A 23,083-nucleotide genomic window follows, 5' to 3' on the forward strand; every position below is an offset into this window, starting at 1 on the left:
AAGTCTTACTTCAATGCTCGCAACGAGATAGGCGCTCCTAGCTATCAACCGGTACCAGCTTCGAATCCCGCAGGCTCAGAACCCGAACGAAAGGCTATTCGTTTCCCTGATCTGGTGGGCCATTTCCAAGTTAAGTATTGGCCTGTTAGTTGTAGGAAGTAGCTTAGACGTATAATTTATGCACGAGTATTGATTACTGTATATAATAAATGTGCTTTGATTTAACTCTTACTAAGCAGCGTACTGGATTATTGATCATTACTTGGACTTGAACCATGTGGCGGTATCAGAAAGATACCTGACGACTCAAGAGCAAAGGTGATAGAACAGAGCAATTAAACTAAGGCTAAAGTTAGCAACAACATTTGGCGACATCCTGACGGGAACCGATCTAGAAGTGGAAAACCACTCTGGAAGAACCCAAGAATTTGAATTAGAGATCCAATTGGAAACAGAAAACCACAAGTGTTCAAGCAGTTCTGATCAATACTCATAATTCGGAAGTGTGTGTATGCATGTGTAACTAACAGGGCTATAAGGTAAAACTGATAGATTTTTGTTGCGTCAAAACTGTCGGACGTTTGTATATCAGAAAGTAGCGAAAGCCGTACCCGTATTTACAGCACCACCTTAGCTCCCCTGTTCCAAATTTAGAAGAAGCATTCGGATAGGAAAGATGGCAATGCAGGCAATGCAGTGCCTAATGAACCCAGAGGAATTTACGGTCGCAGCGACCAGCAGCAGTAGAGTGGGACAATGTCCCATTTGGGAGGAAGAGATCAGGAAATATCTCAAAGGGAAAGGATGGCCCCTTTGGAATGATTTCTGTGACAACGAGGAATCATGTCCCGGGAGTATAGGACATACTTGGTGGGAGAACCTGAGCGAGATCCACAAAAAGAGCTTGGGGAAAGCTCGCAAGCCGATGGCAATCGCATCCTGCTTGGCACAATTGCGAGGCACAGAGGAGGTTGTTAGGATGCTCCGGAAAGAAGTTGAGGGCATACATCGGATGAGTAAGGTCGATGTAAGCGAGGTAGAAAAGGAGAATATGGAATTGAGGAGGAAATTGGCAGCAAAGGATGGAGAGGTGGGTGACGCCAAAAGGGCTCACCAGTTTTGTCTGGCGCATTTAAGCAGCTTCCAGTCTCAATACAAAAAGGCCTATCAGGACATGCAACGTGCAGTCCTGGTATGTGAGGAAACAGGAAAACAGGTAGAAGCGTTACAGAAACAGTGTAGCGATCTAAAGGCAGCATTAAGAGCACTCCATGCTGCCACCACAGAACAAAGACAAAGCACGTTAGACCACGCAAAGTGCCGGAAGCAGATTGCAGAGCTGCAATCACTGCTTTCTGTTCAAAAAGGTTTTCAGGAAACCTTTGGGGAAAAATTAGATCAGGAAGACGGCCCTGATTGGGAAGAACTGAATGAAACAGCGCAGAGATATGTTCAGGGAACATGTGCGCAGGGAAAGCCACAAAAGAGAAAAGCGCCCCAACCCCCCACACAGCAGATAGTTCAAGCTCCAATGAACCCAGTAACCACCCGCCGCACAGCCACACCAGACGATGCGGAATTTCTATATTCCACCCCCTTAACAGTGACCCAATTACGGGACGCATACCGATAAAATCACACCATTCCTTCCCCCCTCAGACCCCCACCATTTCTTTGCCACAGTTAGACGTCAGGCGAACATGTACGCCCTGGATGAGCGAGAGCATGTAAAGCTCATGGTTTTAAGTTTAGACCCATTGGTAGCAGCAGCCCTTCCCGACCCACAGAATGTAGGAGGAGGCACCCTTGCAGAAATGCGTACCGCGATCCTGCATGCGATCGGGTATAATCGGGGTGACCCCGTAGATGCCCTCAACAAATGTAGGCAAAAGAAATCCGAGCACCCCACAGCGTTTGCTGGACTCCTGTGGATCCACTTTGCAGCAGTCTTTGGAGACTTAGACCGTGCCCATTTGTCCCCAGACCACATGGCCAAATGGACCCGCACCCTTATCTCCCATGCCACAGAAACAGGACAAACAGCCTGTACGAATTATGACCCCTCAGAGGAAGCCCACAATGAGAAATGGGTTTTAAAAAGATTGTCCCGCACCTGGGAGCAGTCTGTACAAAACAAACCCGCAGTTAAAAATCCCGAAGAACAGCAGGCAGAAGCAGAAAAACCCGCAGTTAGGGAACCCGAGGAAGAGCAGGCAGACATGCATCCAGTTAAAATGCACCAGAACCCCGTATGGGTAAACGAAGGAAGCAACAGCCCCCCCCCCCCCCCCCCCCCCCCCAGAAACCACCGGAATGTTATCATTGCGGACAATTAGGACATTTCGCACGAGAATGTCAAGCCCCCCTGATACTGCAACGGAATCAGCCCACAAATGCCCCCCCCCCGAACCAGCGAAGACACCAACAGCCCCGACCCCCCACCCACCCAGGCAACCATACCCAAGGGAACAATGCACCAGAGAGCCTGCTCCACCTTATGTGCCCCAGGGGTCATGTTACAACTGTGGGCAGCCAGGACACTTCACCCGAGATTGCAGGAGACCCCCACCAGCTAGACTAACCCCCAGATATGAAAGAGAGCACCACCCACAGCAGCTACAAGGTCCCAGCTGCCCCATGCAAACGGTGAGCACTTATCCACCACTTCTCATGGCAGCGTTACCTCAGCAAGGCCACTTCATTTTTATTTCACTCCTCCTTCCTCTCTTCTTCGGTCACGCTGCACTCCCTCCATATGCTAGTTACACCCCAGCCCAAATGTGATTTACGATGTCCCATATTCTGATGGAACCTCAGAATGTTTTATGTTGTGTGTAAGTTTGTTAAATGTTGTATGTCCGACAGGAGAATTTTTTCTCACTGCTCCACGCCTATTCGGCCAAAACCTCGGAGGACTTGTCTACAGAGACTCACCAGTTCACCAGAGACCTCTGAGAGCCTGTCTGCAGAGACTGGTTACGGAACCAGACGCCCGTTCGTAACTGCCCTCCTGGTTCGAAGGATAGAACCACTACGGCAGCCCCACCACGATGACTACATTTTTTGCCATTTCTTGTCGATTGCTCAGGCAGTGGAGAAACGGCTTGAGACCCGCCCTGCCTGGAAACCCCCCCTCTGGTCAACTACGCTCGGGTAGGAGAGACACGGCATTGGTAGCCGTCCTACCCGGGGACTCCATCCAACTCTTACCCGTCGCGGCCCATACGCACCTCATTTTGGCATTTTTCATTAAAAAAGTTTTGTTTTGTTCAGGTAACCTTTAGGTTGCCGGCCATCTGCATCCTGGAACATTTGAATGCTAAATCAGCACTGGTTCATTATTGGGAAGTGTGCCGTGTCCTAAAATTTGTTTTTTGAAAAAAAAATGAGGGAGTCACACATAGTGACCAATTATAAAGGGAATAATTGGCACCAAAGGACAGACACACTAGCGTACCAGATATTAAACAAAGATAGTTACAGACACTATGCTTGTTTCTACAGAACTCCAGGACCGGAGAAGACAAAGAAAGAAAAGGAAAGAGAAGAGCCATGAGGACTTCCTTCAAGTGGATCACCCTTGTGCTTTTGGACATTTGGTTGCGCATGACCGCGAACCCCATGACTTCAAGACCCCCAGCCGTTAATGTTTCACTATCCCGCAGTACCCAGAGGCCAGTCACCAGTGACACTACAGCATCTTGGTGTGCCAGGTTTATGACCTGGTACTCGCTGTCCTATGTAATCGAAACATTACTAGCATTAGCGATACTCTGCTGCATTGTGCAGACTATGAGTCTACAGAAATAGAGAAGGAGAGCCTACCACGCTCGAACCCCGGTATATAGGATCAGATCCGCTATGTTCGGTTACGACCAGACCCCCGACCCCCGCGATCGATAATAAAGTACATTCACCTGCGTTTATTGTTATTGTAAATAAAGAACTGTAAAGAACTTTTTCATGAGCAAATTGTATGATCCTGAGCTTGACTGGCAAGCCAGGAAAGACTGTATGAAATGCTATGATTTTGTTGTATGATTGAGGAAGGTAGGATAATGGAATGTTTAAGCGAGTGTAGTATATTAAGAATAAGTTAGAGGTTCACAGTTTATTGTTTTGTAATGCATGTCCCTGTCTGACATAGCGCCCTTAGAATTGTTGGTTAAAATTTTTTTGCATAGCTATGGTCAGTGCAGAGGCCATGAAGGAGGTGTCCCCCCCCAGGTCAGGGAATGGAAAGCAACAAAGTGATGTGATCCTTCACGCTTCGCGTTAGGATCACAAGGAGGGAATGTAGCCAGTTAAAATGGCTAACTCCCGATTTAGAATGGCAAACGGCAAAGGCTGATGGGAAAATCAGCCAACAGGACTAAAACAAGCAGCTACAGGTAGACTGTGTATTCACCTCTGGGGAGGCCAGACAAGATCGATACTGGGAACCATCAGCACAACAAAACACCAGCCATCTGCATACTAATGAGCAATCCCCAGGAACAATGTGCAACATTTTAGACAAAACCAACCCAGACTTTTCGGCGCCAACAGGAGCCTACACAAAGGGAGGTGAACGATCACCTCAAGACCGCCCATCGATCAAGGAATCGCTCCAGCATTGGAGAATATCGAACCAAGTGATTGGGACAAAGTCCAATCACTTGGAACCAGGTACAGGGTCCGCCCCGAAAGGCAGGAAGCCCCTGGGGACTATTAGAATAGAGTCCAAGTTCAAATAGTCTCTTCGGCTGCTACCCCTCTGCATCCTCCTGCTTCTTCTTCTGACCGGGTCACTCAGCAACGCAGACCAACCCTTGACAGTGACCGGTCCAGCCATCACGAAACATCCCGTAAGTCTTACTTCAACGCTCGCAATGAGATAGGCGCTCCTAGCTACCAATCTGTACCAGCTTTGAATCCCGCAGGCTCAGAACCTGAACAAAAGGCTATTCGTTTGCCTGACCTGGTGGGCCATTTCCAAGTTAAGTATTGGCCTGTTAATTGTAGGAAGTAGCTTGGACGTATAATTTATGCATGAGTATTGATTACTGTATATAATAAATGTGCTTTGATTTAACTCTTACTAAGCAGTGTACTGGATTATTGATCATTACTTGGACTTGAACCACGTGGCGGTATCAGAAAGATACCCGGCGACTCAAGAGCAAAGGTGATAGAACAGAGCAATTAAACTAAGGCTAAAGTTAGCAACAAGGTCGAGAGCCAGGCATGTGTAGAGTGGAATTCCAGAGCTCAGGTCCTCGATAATAGAAGGCACAGCCACCATGCTGGAGCGATTAAAATTGCAGATGTTCAAGAGGCCAGAATTAGAGGGGGGCAGGTATCATGAAGCTTTGTGGGCTGATGTCGGGGCAAAGTTGGGTGATAGAAATAGGTGACCTTGGTGATGGCTCAATTATGTGGTTCAAAGCTCATCTTAGTCAAAAAAGTTTTGAACAGAAGCAGTTGCCAGGGATGGAGTTGGCAGCGGGGGAATGAAGTTGGAGGTAATTTCCACTAATCTAGTACTGGACGTCGGACAAACAGTCTGACAATTTAGCAACGGTAGAGTTGAGAGAGATGGTGGTAAAATTGAGCTGGGTGTTCTCAGTGCACTAGTGAAAACGAATAATGATGTCCCAGAGGGCTCATCTCAATTCATTGTGGCATTTCTATGGCTTGCAGTAGCCAACTGTGTATTGTTATGGTTGACACATGCTACAAAATTGGTAATTGGAAGTTTGTACCTCAATTCTAGTCGACATTTACCCACATGGTATAGTCACCATAGTTATACTGTCCTCACAGGCAACTTTTGCAAAGATTTTTGAAAAAATTGGGGTTGGGGTGCGTCTTCAAACTAATTCAAATGAAATGTTAAGAGGATGTTCTGAACTTTGAAAACAAAAAAATTGTGAATACTATCGCAATCTGAAGAGTTAAGTAGTGTTGAACGTCACCTGCACATTCAGTTTTGTTTGCTATAAAGCGGAGACAATAGTTTACAAGCGATCTCATATTCAAATAAGAGGCACAGATGCCATGGTATTAAGTTTTATTTTGTACAAGCATTGGGTTTACCAGTGTGTACGAATAAAAAGCTCAATTAGAAATGCATATAAAGCAAGAATTAACTCTACGTTCTGCACAAGAAAATGCAGCATACGGTCAATTAACTCATACTTCATAAACAACTGAAGAATGTATTAAAAAATAAATCACTTGTTTCTATGTATGTACAAAAGCATAAGATTTACTAAGCCGTGTTGAACATTTTCCCCTAGTTACTGTGGCTGGAAATCTTGCTGAGAAGATTAACAATTTGCTGAGGGAGCAGACCCCACAATGGTAATGACACCATAAGACATCTTCAATGAAGGGAGAAAAGAACTGTAGACATAATAATAAATATTAATAATGAGTTGATTATTCAAAACGATTTGGAGCTACAAGTTGCCTATATGTTTTAAAAACTCACCAAGATGACGTTAGTGATTTGGAAAGACACGTATTTTACTTTGGAAACATCATGAAAGCACAAAGACATGCTGAGGACAATACAATAATGGTCAAAGGCAGAGTAAAGAATTCCCCCCTACGTCGCCCAAATAACATGTTTTAATCTCAACTTGAAATTTTTTAATATTCCAACAATCTATCCTTCAGGCTCTCTGAATGTAATTGTCAATTTGTGCTGCATTTTAGAAAATTCAGTCCTATTGACCTACATCCTTCAAAAGCGGAGTGTAAACTCATTATTCGGATTTGGGATCAAATCAGCCACCCTCTCAGTTTGGGCTCAATGTGAACCCAACTCGCCATTCTGTAACAATACTCAAACTGTTTCCTGTAATCTTTATTCCATTTATTTGAATGCTTTTTTGATTGAACATTTTTCCAATACATGTACTACATTAAACATACAAGAAATTAAAATTTTGGGGAAAATATATTCATTTGGACACCTTGGGCTGGATTCTCAGTTCCTGACACTAAGTGCCGACGCCTACGGAGGATCCGTGGTGTTTCATGACAGGAAATTTAGCACGAAACCCTCACCGATTCCGCTACCAGTGAGGGGCCAGCACCGGCGCCTAGTGAAACACCAGCAGAACACGGTTGGAGAATTGGCGGGTCCGTGCTGCACACTCGCAAGGCTGACAGGCTGCAGCCATGCGTATGCCCACACACCCCACACATGCCCGATCCTGCAGTCCACCTCCTGTCCACCCTCCACCACTGCCCCCAGTCCTGGCAGAAGCCCCCCACCCAGTAGCACGGATCTCGGCCGAATATGCTGGTGCTGGACACTGTCGCATGCCCTCTCTCTCCTCGCAGCCGGCACGCAAGGCTCCCGACCACCGAGATCACACGTGGCCCGCGCCATCGGGAACTTGGCCCATCGGAGGCGGAGCATTGTGGGTGGGCCAGCCAAGGACATTCCAACGGGGATGCAACTGCGCGTGGTGCATGTCCTGATGAGGCCGATTTGGAAGGGGCGGAGCATCGTGACTCGGCACCAGACTGCTGCCTGCCCCGATTTCGGCGTCAGGAGCAATTCTCTGCCCGAATGCCGTTCCCGATTTCGGCATCGGGCAATGGAGAATCCGGCCCCAATTTGTTTACGACCCACTTAGTGCTATTCAGAAATGTCTATCGTAAAATATATGTTGCTAAATTCTGACAGCAGGTGCCTTCATAAATATTTTTCTGGAATTCACATTCCTTCTATTTGCACATGCATAATACTGACTTCCAGATAGAGTAGTGGATGAGGAAACAGAGGAACTGTTCAAGGGCAGCACGGTAGCATTGTGGATAGCACAATTGCTTCACAGCTCCAGGGTCCCAGGTTCGATTCCGGCTTGGGTCACTGTCTGTGCGGAGTCTGCACATCCCCCCCGTGTGTGCGTGGGTTTCCTCCAGGTGCTCCGGTTTCCTCCCACAGTCCAAAGATGTGCAGGTTAGGTGGATTGGCCATGGTAAATTGCCCTTAGTGTCCAAAATTGCCCTTAAGAGTGTTGGGTGGGGTTACTGGGTTATGGGGATAGGGTGGAGGTGTTGACCTGGGGTAGGGTGCTCTTTCCAAGAGCCGGTGCAGACTCATTGGGCCGAATGGCCTCCTTCTGCACTGTAAATTCTATGATAATCTATGATACAATTAGGCCCGGCAACAATTAGGCCCGGCAACTTGGGAGTTGTAGGTGGTGCAGACCCAATGGGCTGAAAGGCCTCTTTCTGTTCTATAACTTTTCAATGGTTCTATGGATGAGACAAGAGGCTGATTTTTTGTGGAGATGAAATCGGAGGGCAGGCAGCGGGCAATTTTCCAATGCCGCCCTACCTGGCGGTCTGCCACCACGGTCCCTTGAAATTGCTCGGAGGCGGGATGCTGCACCGAGGTGGGGGGGGTTCAAGCCCACCCGCCTGCCAGCATTGACTAGCCAATTATACTGCTCGAGGACACAACTTTCTGGGAGTTTCCTGATCGCATCCAGGCAGAAGTCGAAGCCCCTCAGGAAATTTCATACTGTTATGGATTATATGGTACTGGTTGGGTTATTGGTCTCCATAGATATCATAGTTTGTAATGGAAATGGGATGCATTCTCCTAAATTGCCGCACAAACATTTGCGTTTATGATGTGATTCAGACAAGGTTCAGACTGCGGTTGAAAAATGCCAACCTACACCAGAAGCATCTACCTCTGATGGTGGTGCTGCCGATCTTCAAGAGCTGGATGACTCCTATTGGCCCTCCAGTCTTGGGAGCCCACCTGCTGTCTTTAATTGAATGGGGTCCCCCAAGATGGCCACTTGATTTGCCCCTTTTCCAAAATCTCCATCTGGGTCACGCCACAAGAATTTGTCACATAATCAGGGTCCAGGAACAGAAGTTCTGCTTAAGATGCACCAAATGGTCTTCCTTATTTAATAAACTTGTGAATGGTTGCCAAGCAATAAATTCTGTAGTCACCAACTGCTTTAATACAAAGCGCTATTCAAATTTCTATGCTTTCCCTTTCTTCATTTTTGCAACCTTCTCTTTTCTTTTTTTGACATGCTTAGGTACTTTTTTTTTTCGTTTTTCTCGCTGGGCTTCTTTAACTATTCTTTTCTTATCCTAGAAACAGAAATAACATTGTTCAGATGTGTGTCATAAACATAGATGAAACAACACTATTTTTACTTTATTTTCCTGTGTATTCATTTCCAGGCAACTTAGTCAGTTTACCATAATAGTTCATTGAACAGCGCAAATAATGAAACTGATAATTTCATCTTATATTTACAGGATTACAACTTCACTGTTAAAAAAGAGTGCCCTGGTTAGAAAAGCTAATACTCCACTAGGTCCAGTGTTCCTCGTAACCAAGGAATCCACTGTCATTTTTAACTGGGGGCCTGGCTTCAAAACTTACTTCCTTGGTCCTAGAATGTGATTGGTCCCATGAAGGAAAAGAATCAGGCCCATCGAGCCCAGCCCAACCAGTCAATGGTGAAATCCCGCACACCGTCCACTCATTCTTAGCAATATCAACAAACTCAAGCCCCAGGCATTCCACTTACCTTGAAAGTCTTTGGCAGAATGGCACAAAGCCACCTTTTTCTTTATGGATAGAGAAGGCGTTGTGTCGAATTCAGTTGTTCAAAGTCACTTGTGTGTGCTGTCTTTAAATTTCACTCTAATACTATCTAGTCTCTATCACTGCAGTTCTAGCTCTGCCCTGGCTAAGTTATACCCTGCCTCTAACTCTAGGACTGAAGTTTGGATTTAATCTTTACTCCCCATGGTTATCGACTAGTATTCGTGATAAATAATAAATAACCAAGTTATAAATTGTTCAAGATTCCTAAATACTAGTTAGCGCAACTTCACTTTGAACAATTACATTGAAAGTACTCAACAGCACTAAAACCTAATTAGCTGCATTTACCAAAATAATCAAGCACAGCATAATTCATCAGTTAAATCACTGGCTGATTTTAAATGCTAGGACACCAATAAACCTACCAAGCTCCCCCTCCCCCCTTCCATGTATGATTCCCAAAGGAATCTACTATCAAATGAAAGCTAACCTTTTTGTTAGTTTTGTCTGCCTGCTCATCTTCTTTAGGGGAGAAGCTTTCACCTTCTTCTTCAGAACCAAGCTCCGAGTCGGAGCCATCACTGTCAGAATTAGACTTTTCTTCGGTTTGTTCAGAATTCTCAAGAAGAGCAGGCACCTGGCATAAATAAGTAAAAATTAATTTGGATTAATAGGAAGTAATCTGCCATCCAGAATCTGTATGATAAATTCACAGAAAGGGCCCCACTGACGAGTTCATTATTAGTGCAGTCAAATGGACAATAATGATTCATTATCTTTGATGAGTTTTTATAAACAGGAAAAGCTAAATTGGCTGAACAAGCCCAAGTATCGTGTCTTCAGAAACTGATTCAATTAGTTCAAATCCACTTGTATTATTTGTTTAATGGCATTTCTGGAAAGTTGGTCCTTCTCCAAAATGAATATTTTGCCCAGATCAATTTTATAAATCTCCTTTATAACTGTTTGATCTTCTCATTTCCAAATAAAATAGGTCCAACTTCCTTAACCTAGCTTGTAATTTGAACCAGGGGCGAGATTCTCCGACCCCCCGCCGGGTCAGAGAATCGCCGGGGGCTGGCGTGAATCCCGCCCCCGCCGGTTGCCAAAGTCTCCGGCACCGGATATTCGGCGGGGGCGGGAATCGCGGCGCGCCGGTTGGCGGGCCCCCACGCTCGATTCTCCGGCGCGGATGGGCCGAAGTCCCACCGCTAAAATGCCTGTCCCGCCGGCGTAAATTAAACCACCTACCTTACCGGCGGGACAAGGCGGCGCGGGCGGGCTCCGGGGTCCGGGGGGGCGCGGGGCGATCTGGCCCCGGGGGGTGCCCCCACGGTGACCTGGTCCGCAATCGGGGCCCACCGATCCGCGGGCGGGCCTGTGCCTTGGGGGCACTCTTTCCCTTCCGCCTCCGCCACGGTCTCCACCATTGTGGAGGCAGAAGAGACTCCCTCCACTGCGCATGCGTGGGGCGCTATCAGCGGTCGCTAACGCTCCCACGCATGCGCCGCCCGGAGATGTCAGCTGGCAGGGCACCAAAGGCCTTTTCCGCCAGCTGGCGGGGTGGAAGTTCGTCCGGCTCCAACCTAGCCCCTCAAGGTTGGGGCTTGGCCCCCAAAGATGCGGAGGATGCCGCACCTTTGGGGCGGCGCGATGCCAGTCTGATTTGCGCCGTTTTGGGCGCCAGTCGGCGAACATCGCGCCGTTTCCGGAGAATTTCGCCCCAGATCCGGAGTTCTCTCAAAAAACTGGAGATACAAGATCTTAACTTCTGAAAATCTTTGGCACAATGAGCACAAATCTTACCTGTTGTACACCAGTTAAGTCTTTCTTCATCCCTGTCACTGTCTGGTACAGAATCTAAGTAAAAGCAAAAGTTTAGTCATGTGGCTTGAAATCCAGTGTAAAACATTTGTTAATATTATGCTTTTATGATGGCATCCAATATAATTAAGGATGGATATAAACAGATATATAGAACAATTCTGCCTATGCAGCTGAACCTGAACAAAAGGTTTTGATCTATTAAATATGCTATACTTCTTAAAGAATACATGAACTTGGCCCTTCTAAAAAGGATGTTATGTAAAAACATCAATTAATTAAAATATAAATAATATAATAATCTTTATTGTCTTACATTAACACCGCAATGAAGTTACTGTGAAAAGCCCCTAGTCGCCACATTCTGGCTCCTGTTCGGGTACACCGAGGGAGAATTCAGAATGTCAAAATTACCTAATAGCACGCCTTTCGGGAGTTGTGGAAGGAACCCGGAGGAACGTGCAGACTCCGCACAGACAGTGACCCAAGCTGTGAATCGAACCTGGGACCCTGGAGCTGTGAAGCCATAATGCTAACCACTGTGCTACAATAATCAGCACTGAAGGAAATCTTTGCACAATACACCATTAGTTTGGAACATTAGCGAATAGCTCGAAGGCCGCAAAGGCAGCTTCAATGGGACCTGGAAATTTAATACTTTTGCATTTTGTTAGGTCAGAGTTGGTCAAATTTCATTCTTCAACTGATGCTCTAATTCAAGTTGATTCTGTAGGGGTGCCTTAAATAGGAAGGTGCCCCGTACAAAATACCATGGCCCCTCCTAATACACTTGTGCCACATAACGGATGGCCTACTGATGGTTGCTGTACCATTGTTTCTGAGACTGGATGTGAAATCAGAATTCTCTTTGTTGAATTTCCCTCACTTTACTGATTCATCTCTACAATCAATTGCTGAAGAGACTGATAGAGAGCCCCGTCACTCGCTTTCTGTTAATAACCTCAGTACATCTAGATTACTTAGGGTGACACGGTGGCACAGTGGTTAGCACTGCTGCCTCACGGCACAGAGGCCCCAGGTTCGATCCCGGATTACCGGCCGTGTGCAGTTTGCACATTCTCCCCGTGTTTGCGCAGGTCTCACCCCCACAACCCAAAGATGTGCAGGGTAGGTGAATGGACCACGCTAAATTGCGCCTTAAGTGGAAAAAAAACGAATTGGGTACTTTAAATTTAAAAAAAAAAATAGATTACTTGACATTGTTTATATTACTTAGCTTGTTTTTCATGTTCAGTATAGTGCCTGTTCAAAAGTTGCACATGCTCAGATCTCCGATGTTGGGGAGATCCATGGTCGGGGGTGTTTTCGAAAGTGTCTGATTAACTCATTATACTTGTATTTAGATGTATTCTGTATTTTATTTGTATCTAAAATCCGGATTGTTCATTTGCAAGTGATTATAATGCTGTATGTTATTTGAAGTATTTACTGTATTAGGGTGTGTGTTTCGGACTCGCGCATGTGAAAAGTGGGATTCTGTTTCAGACAGTTGGAACCGAGACAGTAGCTCATAGCTGAAAAGCCATACTGGGGGAAGGGTTTCTTGTGTGTTTGATTAATTGGTTGTTACTTTAGTCTGTCAAAACATTTTTCCCCCCCAGTATATTGTAAATAATATTTTTGTACTGGGATTTGGAGTATAAATAAACACCTTTGCACGAAGGTGTCATTGCGTGGTTTACCATCACCAATAAATATATATATTTCTTTAGCCCACCTTCGGACCTATGATATCCTCACCCAAGTCAGGGGTCTGACAGAGACACAATGACCTAATTTTCCTCTCAGTGGCAAAGGAACAGTATCTGTCGTTCACCTCAAGTGCACATGCCCACAGACTTTTTGCAGGTTTCTCATCAGCTACCTCGATTAACCCAGCACCTGATTCAATACATATTGGGCACCTGTGACATTTATGAGCAGAACAAGCAAAGCAAGGTTATCTTCATTGAGGCAGATGGCAAACCAAGAAATAAAAAGGAAACAAACAGTATATTTATACTATTGTACAGGAAGTGAAATAAAAGGTTGGCACATATAGATGGGATTATTATGGGTGAGAGAAAAAAAAAAAGCAGATTTTTAAAAAAAGCTACAACATTAATTTTCTTCTGAGGGAATGCGTCTCCACAGTTTTAAAATAGATTTTCTAGTGTCACAGGTTGTTCAGCAAGTAATTATCACTCATTACCTGGTTAAAGATTTCCTTACTCCTGAATATACAAACTCTATTTTTAAAAACCCGTCTTTAGTGTGGAACTAATGGGTAAGGAACAGAATTTCATGCCATTACAGTAATTTCAACGTCAAGTCTAGCAGCCAACACTGCGACAGCAACCTCCAGATATCTGCAGGTAACCAGGCACGTGTGGATGTCCAAAATAGTTGTCAGATAGTCTCACTGTCACCACTGCAGAAAAAGCCGGGTGATTACGATGACACTCGGCCAATTGCCCTTCTCAAGAGCAATTAGGGATGGGCAATAAATGCTGGCCTAGCCCACGGCATCTACATCCCATGAATTAATTTAAAGTAGAACAAAAACTTTCAGTGGTCCAGCTGGAATAGCATGGAAATAACAATTTCTGTTAGAAGAACAGTTTCTCGAGGTTAGGAACATGGATAATTCATTTGTAAAAAGTGGGAATAGTTTCACCAATGAACAAGGACAGGGCCAACGCCCCTGAAGCATTCTTTTAATTAGCAGAAAATCTTTAGAATATTTCACACAAAACTCAATCTTTTTTTCCTTAAAGATTGTGTGGACAGCCACTTACGTTGTCATGCTGTCTATCTGTGGTCACATTTTCTTTCTTGAGCTTCGTCATTATGTCAACATCTCGTTCATAATGTTCCACTTCATTCAGCGTCCTGGGAATGTAGGCATTTTTGAACACCTACAGAAAGGTTAATAAATGTATTTAAAAATAACAATCACGGGTCAGAGTGGACAAGAATTAACCAAAATAATTCTAGAAAATTAACACTATCTTGGTGTCAAAGTGAGAATTACATTCAATGCCTTTTTAAAGTATGTTTATTGGATCGATTATATCTGCAATACCGTCCTAATTTTCACACAAAATAATTAATTACAGTTCTAGTTTGGTCAGAAGATAATACTTTCAGCTCCCAGCCAGAAAGTTGCAGTTTCAAGGCTCACCTCAGGACTTTGAACACATGTATCGTTGGCTGCCGCATTATTAGAAAACAGAAATGTTAAACTGAGGCACCACCTCAAACGCAACTTCCCATGCACAGTAAAACAGAAGCAGGGAGTTTCCCAGTGTTGTGAACAACACCATTGGTATTTTGCGACTTTTGCAGTTTATGATATCTTGTTGTGCGCAACCTAGCTGCTTTAAAAAAATATATAATTTCATGAGATGTCGAAATTTTCTATAGATTAAAAATCTATGAGGATCATTGCCATCAAATGTAGGTTTAGCTCTGAGTTTAACCAAAATATTTTGGGAACTGTTGATAGAAGTACTGTTAGCCATGTAAAGTTGTTCTTGCATTTTAAGTGTCATTCTATTTTAACAATTGTTTAACTTTAATATTTAATATCACGTGGTGGCCTGAGTGTTGCGTATCTTGACTTTAGACAACTCCTCATAATACACAAATTGCAAATTGTTGTGGCAGTTGATTCAAGTTTCCCTTGGGAATTTTGGTAGTCTGGTACTTATCAACTGTTGTGCCACAACAGTGCCATGTTGTGCCAAAGGGGAACCATAATGTCACTGGATGTACATTAAAAAGCCTGTGCACGAAATGAAAGCCAAAATATAAGTAACAACATTCCAATAGATTCTGAGTATTAGATACACACCTCTTCATCGACTTTGTCCTGGTTGGATCGTTCGTCTTCTGTTCTTTCTGCAGCTATTTCCATTGCCTAATTACCAAGGACAACAATGGCATTGGTAAAGACACAGACTCAATTGCTAGCATGATAAGCCTATGTTGGCAATTTCCATCCTCTACGTATAGATAGGAATTTAAATCTAAAATTTTTTTGCAGGATGTGTGCAGCCACAAGAACACAGTTCCTGGGTCTTACTGCTTCAAGAAATAACGTTTCATTTTATGAAAATAAGGGTGTACAAAGTCCTACTTTCTCAAGGTAAGCATCAAGATTATCTTCCATAATTGAAGGGTCTGTGATGAATTCAAAAAGTTCTCGCACAGTCATGACAGCAACATCGTGTTTACGGAAAAATTCTATCAAAAAAAGGACACAATAATGACGACATTTCAATATTAATAGAAAACACACAATTCTTTAAATTCCGTAAAGGCGTGCAAATCTAGAACATTCTACAGATCTAGGAGGTCTGTTTCAGGCAGTTATTGGATGGAGGCAGTGTATAAATATGGAACAACACTGTTGTGGAATAATAAAAATATCTCAAAACTACCTACATAAATATTACTGGCCCATCACTAGTTTAGAGTCAACCACATTGCTGTGGATCTGGAGTCACATGCAGGCCAGACCAGGTAAGGAATGCTGACCAGGTAAGGAATGCGGATTTCCTTCCCTAAATGGACATGACTTAACCGGTGAGGTTTTTATGATAACTGACAATGGTTTCATGATCATTAAACTTTTAATTCCAGATTTTTGATAGGATTTGAACCCGGTTCCCCAGAGCATTGCCCTGGGTCTCTGGATTACCACTCCAGTGACAATACCACTGTACCATCGTTTCCCAATCAGTTACAATGTGAACATATTGTTCACAGAATTTAACAATATGTCCTATCGTAAAAGTGAAACAAACAAGATTAAAAAGTATGCCAATTTGCAGCCAATAAAATAGTGAATAATAAAACAATAGAAGCATAAACATTGTGCTCTTTTTAGTAGAAAAATACAAATTAATTGGACAGCCTTTGCTTAAAATAACCACTATTTTGATGAAATGAACAGTGCAATGGATGCACAGTAGACAACATTTTAAATTCTATTTACACAATTAAAAATACTACTTAAATAGTAATGCACTAGGGAGATAGTATCGGGGTCAACTTATAGAGCATATATTAAAAAAATATCGATAATTTTTGATTACTTGGGGATGCTAATTGTTGCCTGGGCCAGCATTTATTGCCCTTGAACTGAGCAGCATGCCAGGCTATTTCAGAGGGTACTTCAGAGTCAACCATAGAGCTGGAATCACATGTAGGATGGCAGATTTCCTTCCGTAAAGGGCATTACCCAGATTGTCTTTTAAGTCAATTGACAATGGTTGCATGATCATTAGACTTTTAATTCCAGTTTTTACGGAATTCAATTGTCACCATTTGCGTGGCAGGATTTGAACCCCGGGATACCAGAACATTACCCATGGTCTCTGGAATAGTAGTCTAGTGGCAGTACCACTACTTCCTCTTGTGGTGGTGGTTTGCTTGTTCTGACACTCACAACTTTAGCTGGTTTATGCATATTGTTACGGACCAGGGTTTAGAAAACTCCAAAGTATATCATGGAGTTCACCTGACCCACAACTGTTTATAGACTTTGGTTATGAGGAGCATAAGGGCCTAACCTTTCAGGGGTTATTCAACAAAGGCCTTAAACACTTTCAATCAAAAATAAAGTTTATTCTATGAATTCAGTTAACATTTCTATAAGCACACACAGTAAGCATTTTTATCAACTACAAATATAAATACCCCACACAGCTACAGTTCTCTCTCTCTCTATATACCTTAATAACTTCCCTTTCAATTGTTTGATAACATCCAATAAACCAGACAAACCCTTTTTACAACAGTAGGTTTGAATTTACAGAAAACAGTTATCACTTTTAAATTATCATGTGATCTGGACACCTTTTAACATGCAGAGAGAGAAGAGAAGCCTTCTTTGTCCGAATCCAGCTTCCAACAGTGTAAGCCTAAAGTAAAACACAGAGCCACAGCCAGCTCCCAGCTCAAAATGAAAGTAAAAGCCAAAGCCCAGCTCCACCCACACAATGACATCACTCAAGCCATTTGATAAACACACATTTCTTAAAGGGACACTCACATGAAATATTCTATGTTTAACTTACTATATGTCAGATTTACTATACAACTATTGAGCATTTTCATAGAATCATAGAATTTACAGTGCTGAAGGAGACCATTTCGTCCATCGATTCTGCACCGGCCCTTGGAAAGAGCACCTACCCAAGCCCACACCTATATCCTATCCCATAACTTAGTAACCCACATAACCTTTTTGGATACAAAGGGCAATTTAGCATATCAATCCACTTAACCTGCACATCGTTGGACTGTGGGAGGAAACCGGAGCACCCGGAGGAAACCCATGCACACACGGGGAGAACATGCAGACTCCGCACAGCCATTGACCCAAGCAGGAATCGAACCTGGAACACAGAAGCTGCGAAACAACTGTGCTAACCACTACGCTACCGAGCTGCCCATAGCAAGGAATAGATCAGAGCAAAAACAAAAATAATTGTGCGGGGGTCACATGATGTGAGCGCGGGAGTGGTTGCATTTTTGAGAACTCCAGCTCTGCTCATTTTTTAATCCCTCGATTCATTCTAGTGCACATTGCATACTGGATTGGTTAGTGCTATGTACCCGGAAGATCCCTATTGGGTTTTTTTTGCAGGAAAGAGCAGAGACTGTTGGAGTGGGCTGCGGTGGTGCCCAGCGTGCAGTGGCGCAGTTTCTGCTGAGCGGGCTCTCGTCTGGGAGGTGCTGTGTGCATCCGATAATGGCCGCCGTTGAAGATGTTGTCTTGATTGAGAATTTTGGTTCTGCGGTGCAGGTCATTAGAGCTCACTGTGAAGGACTGTGAGGTACCTTTTGAAGAATGGTGGAGGCGCACAAGAGGGTTCTTGCACTTGGAAGAACACTGTCCCTGGTTAGGAGCCACCTTTGCATTGTCAAAATCCTGTTGCATGGTGTCAATAAACCTGCTGGGTTAACGAGATAGGAGTGGGGCAGGGTACCCCCGAGCCTGGTCCTTGGCTATAGATGGGAGATAAGTTCCTGATTGAATTAGAGAACTGCGCTTCGACTGTTGGAAGCCATGACAGATCCTGAAGAGTGCTCGTTGATCCTTTGCCTTCTCATGTGACATGGAGGGTGTCTTTATCCAGTAATTTACTATGCGGGTCTTCTATATTCCTGAATGTTACTCCCTGCTGATTACTTTACATTGCTGTCTTTTCTTTAAATGTTCGCATGCTGACCTTGGTCGTTGATTTATCCTTATCCTGTTCTAGCAAAATTATGGAACGAATTATGGGAAGTGTGACTTGTGCAGTTTTAAATCTTTTGGTTATTGTCTTATAATCCTTGTGGTTGGGGAAGGGGAACGTCTTTTGTCACTCTGTCCTGTCTAGGAAGAGGATGAGTAGAGCTGTGATGGGGTGGGAGGGTGGATGTGGTTGGTAGGGTTAGTTCAACCTCACCGATGTTGAGCTTATCCAGTTAGAGCTAATCCATTTCAGGTTTTTCTTTTGGATTCATACATGTATTTTTAATGTTCTTTGAATTAAGAATCGGTGTCTTTATCATTCTTTGGCCTGGGCTGGTTTGTATCCTGGAGGACACTAGTCTCCTTCTGTCTCCTCCTTGAGATTGTTTATTTCCCTTTCCTCCATTTGGGTGTCTCTCTCCTGTGTTTCCCCCCTGGACTGTTGGAATGGTTGGGTTGTTGAGGAGGGAATTGCTCTGGATATCCTTTCTGTGATGGTGGTCGCTTTAAGTTAGGTTGGGTGTCTGCTCTTTGGAGATTCTTTTCTTCTCTTCATTCGGGTGATCATTATGTTGGTTCTTGTCCGGATGTAGTCCGGTGGTCCCTGCTCCCAGGCTGCCTAATGTTGGGTGTCTAGACGGTTCTTCTTCTTCCCAGGCGGGAGGTCCCCCCTCCCCAGGCTGGAATTCTTATCTTCTTATGGCACGTTGCCTTGGATGGGGCTGGAAAGGTACAGACTCGACGAGGGTGCAGGTGTCTGGGGTGTGGTGGAAGTCCTGGGGATATAGTTTCTTGCATGTCGGTTGATGTTGGTCTGGTCAGGCCCGGTGCTGCGCCCGTTATCCTGGTGCCCCGACGGACACGGGATGTCCCTCCACGAGGATGTTGCAAGGGGCTTCCTGGGAGGCTGGGCTTTGCTTCACTGTCTCACTGGTATACGGAGGCCTGGGAAAGGGTTGAGTTGTGTGCCTTGGTGGATACCCTACCTTTCCCCTAGGAGGGAGAGGGGGGGTGAGTGGCCTGCTCTCCTCTTCACTGGTGGGTGTCACTGTCTGGTGGTATAGCCCTGGTAGGTTTTCCTTTGCTCCTCTATCCATCCCATTTTACCTTGGGAGGCCCTGAAGGCTTGATCATAGTCTGAATGTGTTGTTATTGTTGCCATTCCTCTCTTCCTCCCCTCATAATCTTGGTTCTGCCTTGGGTTTGTTTTGGGGGTTTAGTTGCATTTTGTAGCATGTATGTTATTTCCCTCAGATCTGAGGTTTCTGTGTACGTTCTTTTGTTTTTACAAGGGTGGGTATACTAATCTGTTCTTGGCTACCTGGGTGCAGATACTCCGGTATCTAGAAAGAGAAGGCTGTGATGGGGATTGTATTAAGACAGGTGTGATGTCATTCTCCTGTTCCATTCTATTCTGCGCTCATGTGGGTTAAGCATTTTCTGCACCCCCCCCCCAACCCATGCGCCCGTCCTTGCTTATAGCAATGTATTATTTTGTAACTTTGTTGTGTTACTTTATAAAATGTAAAATTGCAATAAACACACTTTTTAAAAATTAGTTGTTTTTGACTCACCATTAATATTGAGACAGTCTTTTCGGAGAAACTCCAAGGCACAAGGGTGATCATGCTCCACTGACTGTGATACATCAATGATATAAATCCCCCCATTGTGGTACCTGCAGGATACCAGAAAAATAAAGTGCGTACAAATCACCTTCCTTCTTCGAAGTCTTGACTTCCATCAAGGCTATACCAAGACTTTTACAGATAAAACTAAACAAAGTCATGAAGATGAGTTATTTTGAAATGAATTTCAACATACATATGGCAAATGATACAAACATAGTCCCATCAATTTCTTGGAATTATTCTATACATGTATAAATGCAGTAATAAATTATACTTGGCTTCGCCTTTAAATCAACATTCTTTGGTTCTCAGCCCTTAGGTCTTATCTTCTCTGCTCTGCTCAGACCCCTCTCCACTAAATCTCCTCCCAACCTTTTCTTCTCCAAGGAGAACAACCCCAGCTTCTTCAATCTGTCCGCATAACCAAACTGAAACCATTCCCCACCGTCTCCAAGTCTCCACAACCTTTCTAAAACACCATACCCGATTCTCCAGTTAAGACCGTACCAGTTTTATATGGTTTATCACAACAACCTTGCTTTTGTGCTCTATGCCTCCACCTATAAACCCAGGATTTCAGTCACTCATTCCCTTTCTACCCACATATTGATAGGCTGCAGGCTGATCACCACTACAAATGTGCTACCAACGAAATTCAGCTGCACGGATGCATCACCAATGACTTCAGATACTGCTCGAGTTCCAAAGCCCGGAGCTCAATCTCCTCCAGCTGACAACACTTCCTGCACCATCCTGGAATACCCACATGGAACAGGATGTGCAATAAATGGGACTGAGGTGCCCTTGCATGCCTCTACTTATTAGCCCAACTAAACTTAACAGAAATAAACTCAAGGTTGTTTTAATAAAAGCTCATTAATTAAGTAATGGTAAATTAGATACTTTGTTCTGAACTTGACGCACCTTCCTAGCTTAAAGAGTAAAAATTCAACTGCAATACTCACCAACCAATCACCTACCTGCTGTCGTGCAATGACACTTTTTTATTTTTTTAAGTTTGTTAACTTTGAAGGTCCTGGTTCTCCCACAGGTCAGCTCCTAGGCCTGGATCTATTTCCAGCCATTTCTTTGACTCTAAATTCTATACGATTTCCCCCCATCATAGTCTAATCCACCCACTGTAATGAAGTTCAACTAAGTTTTCTTTCCTTACTAAAACACCTCTTTAAAAAAAAATGGTAATTTGTGTAAAATATGCATACAATATGTCCGAGAGAGAGAGAGAAAAACTATTGAATGAAATTACAATAAGCAGCCTAAGGCAGGAAATAAATTTACACAGTTCATTGTGAATTATTCCAAGTTTCACTGCTTCCAGGTCCACTATTACTATTATATTCCATATTGATTTGCAATAATGTGTAATAATCAATAATGTATTGAATAATATGGCAATCATCATGGTCGTATCTCGCTATCTACTATTAACTACTCCTTACAACCGATCTGATAAAGCTTTTAATCACCCACATCGACACCTCCTTCTTTAGCTGTGAGTCAATTTTTGGTCGATTACAGTCTTGTGAACTATCTGTTTTCCGATGTTAAAACAGCAATATAAATGCAAGTACTTGCTGCTTCAGTTATTACACATGTCAAAACATTTCTGTAACTTTTGGTGTAAGAAATTACAGAATTACATACTGGTCTTGGTCATTTCAGGATAGGTAAATGCAACAGATAACCTAATAACAATGTGCATTTATACAGCGTTCTTAACATAGAAAACTGCCTCTGTTTTGGACAGGGCAAGGGGGAAGTTTGAGAGAAGTTATAAAGGAACAAATGCATTAGAAAGGCTAACGGCTGTCAAGATTCAATAGATAGAAAGACATCAGGGCACAACTTACAGCAGGTTAAATTCACTGAGATCAGCATGAACCAGCTTGGCATCCTTGTACATTCTTCGCATGTACTGAATAATGAATAGGTATAGCTCACGGGCCTTGGATTCAGACAAGTGAGCATTCTTCAACAGTGGAGCTGGCCTAGGGAATAAAAGGCAAGGCAGTTAAAGCACTGGCTATTAATTCCCTTCACTGCAAAATGTTTGTGTATATTCACTGGTTTTCTGTAGCAAAATTGAATTCAAGTCTTCAACAATTTATTTCTAAACCATACATAGAAATTTGGTGTTTTATTGTGAGATCTTAGTGTACAGATTGCAGGGAACCTATATGTCCATTGATAGCTACTTAAACCCTGCAGAATTATTATGGAGTCATTCCTAAAAATCCTTCTTCAAAACAAGTTGCTCACAAGAAATGAAACAAAAATGTATACAATTTTCTTTTATAGACAATAAAAGCGATATCTGGTTGTGCAACCAACTTAAAGTGAGTATGTATGGCATGGTCAACAGGAAAATCAATAGACATTTGAACTTTTGAATTATCTTCAAATATGCAATGTTTTAAAGGAGGTTATGACACAAAGTTGATGTCAGTTAATGTTTAACTTACGGAAAAAGTATTTTGATAAGATATTCTCCCAAGGCATTGACTCCTTTCTGGAGTTGTCCCAGGGTGCCAGAAATTATTTGCTACTTTGTTCAGTTATCTGTGCTTTGAAAGCGGGTGTCGGAGGTTTTTCAACCAACACAAACAAGCTCAGGCTAAATCTCACCGAGACCAAACTTGATCACTATTAACACAGTATTCAACAAGCATCCTGTGCTGACTACCCCCTCCTTAATGCCTCAGCTGTTGCTGTCCTAACTGAAACCAGCTTACCTGGCTGGGAGCAAAGCTGGAACTTTGCTGATTCGTG

General features: G+C 43.6%; 1 protein-coding gene across 1 annotated transcript in view; it reads right to left on the bottom strand.

Annotated features, from left to right (window-relative positions):
- Positions 1-6,035: 6,035 nt before the first annotated feature.
- The window catches only part of riok1 (RIO kinase 1 (yeast)), a 36,223-nt gene continuing 19,175 nt past the window's right edge, over positions 6,036-23,083 (bottom strand). Inside the window, exons 10-17 of the mRNA XM_072467013.1 lie at positions 22,165-22,302; positions 20,237-20,340; positions 15,552-15,658; positions 15,267-15,332; positions 14,209-14,328; positions 11,393-11,446; positions 10,077-10,223; positions 6,036-9,120 (exon numbers count right to left, since the gene is read on the bottom strand). Coding sequence (XP_072323114.1) covers positions 9,007-9,120; positions 10,077-10,223; positions 11,393-11,446; positions 14,209-14,328; positions 15,267-15,332; positions 15,552-15,658; positions 20,237-20,340; positions 22,165-22,302 — 850 coding nt within the window. The 3' untranslated portion in view covers positions 6,036-9,006. The remainder of the gene's footprint in view (positions 9,121-10,076; positions 10,224-11,392; positions 11,447-14,208; positions 14,329-15,266; positions 15,333-15,551; positions 15,659-20,236; positions 20,341-22,164; positions 22,303-23,083) is intronic.

This window comes from Scyliorhinus torazame, chromosome 11 (assembly GCF_047496885.1).
Source record: "Scyliorhinus torazame isolate Kashiwa2021f chromosome 11, sScyTor2.1, whole genome shotgun sequence".
NCBI classification, from domain to species: domain Eukaryota; kingdom Metazoa; phylum Chordata; class Chondrichthyes; order Carcharhiniformes; family Scyliorhinidae; genus Scyliorhinus; species Scyliorhinus torazame.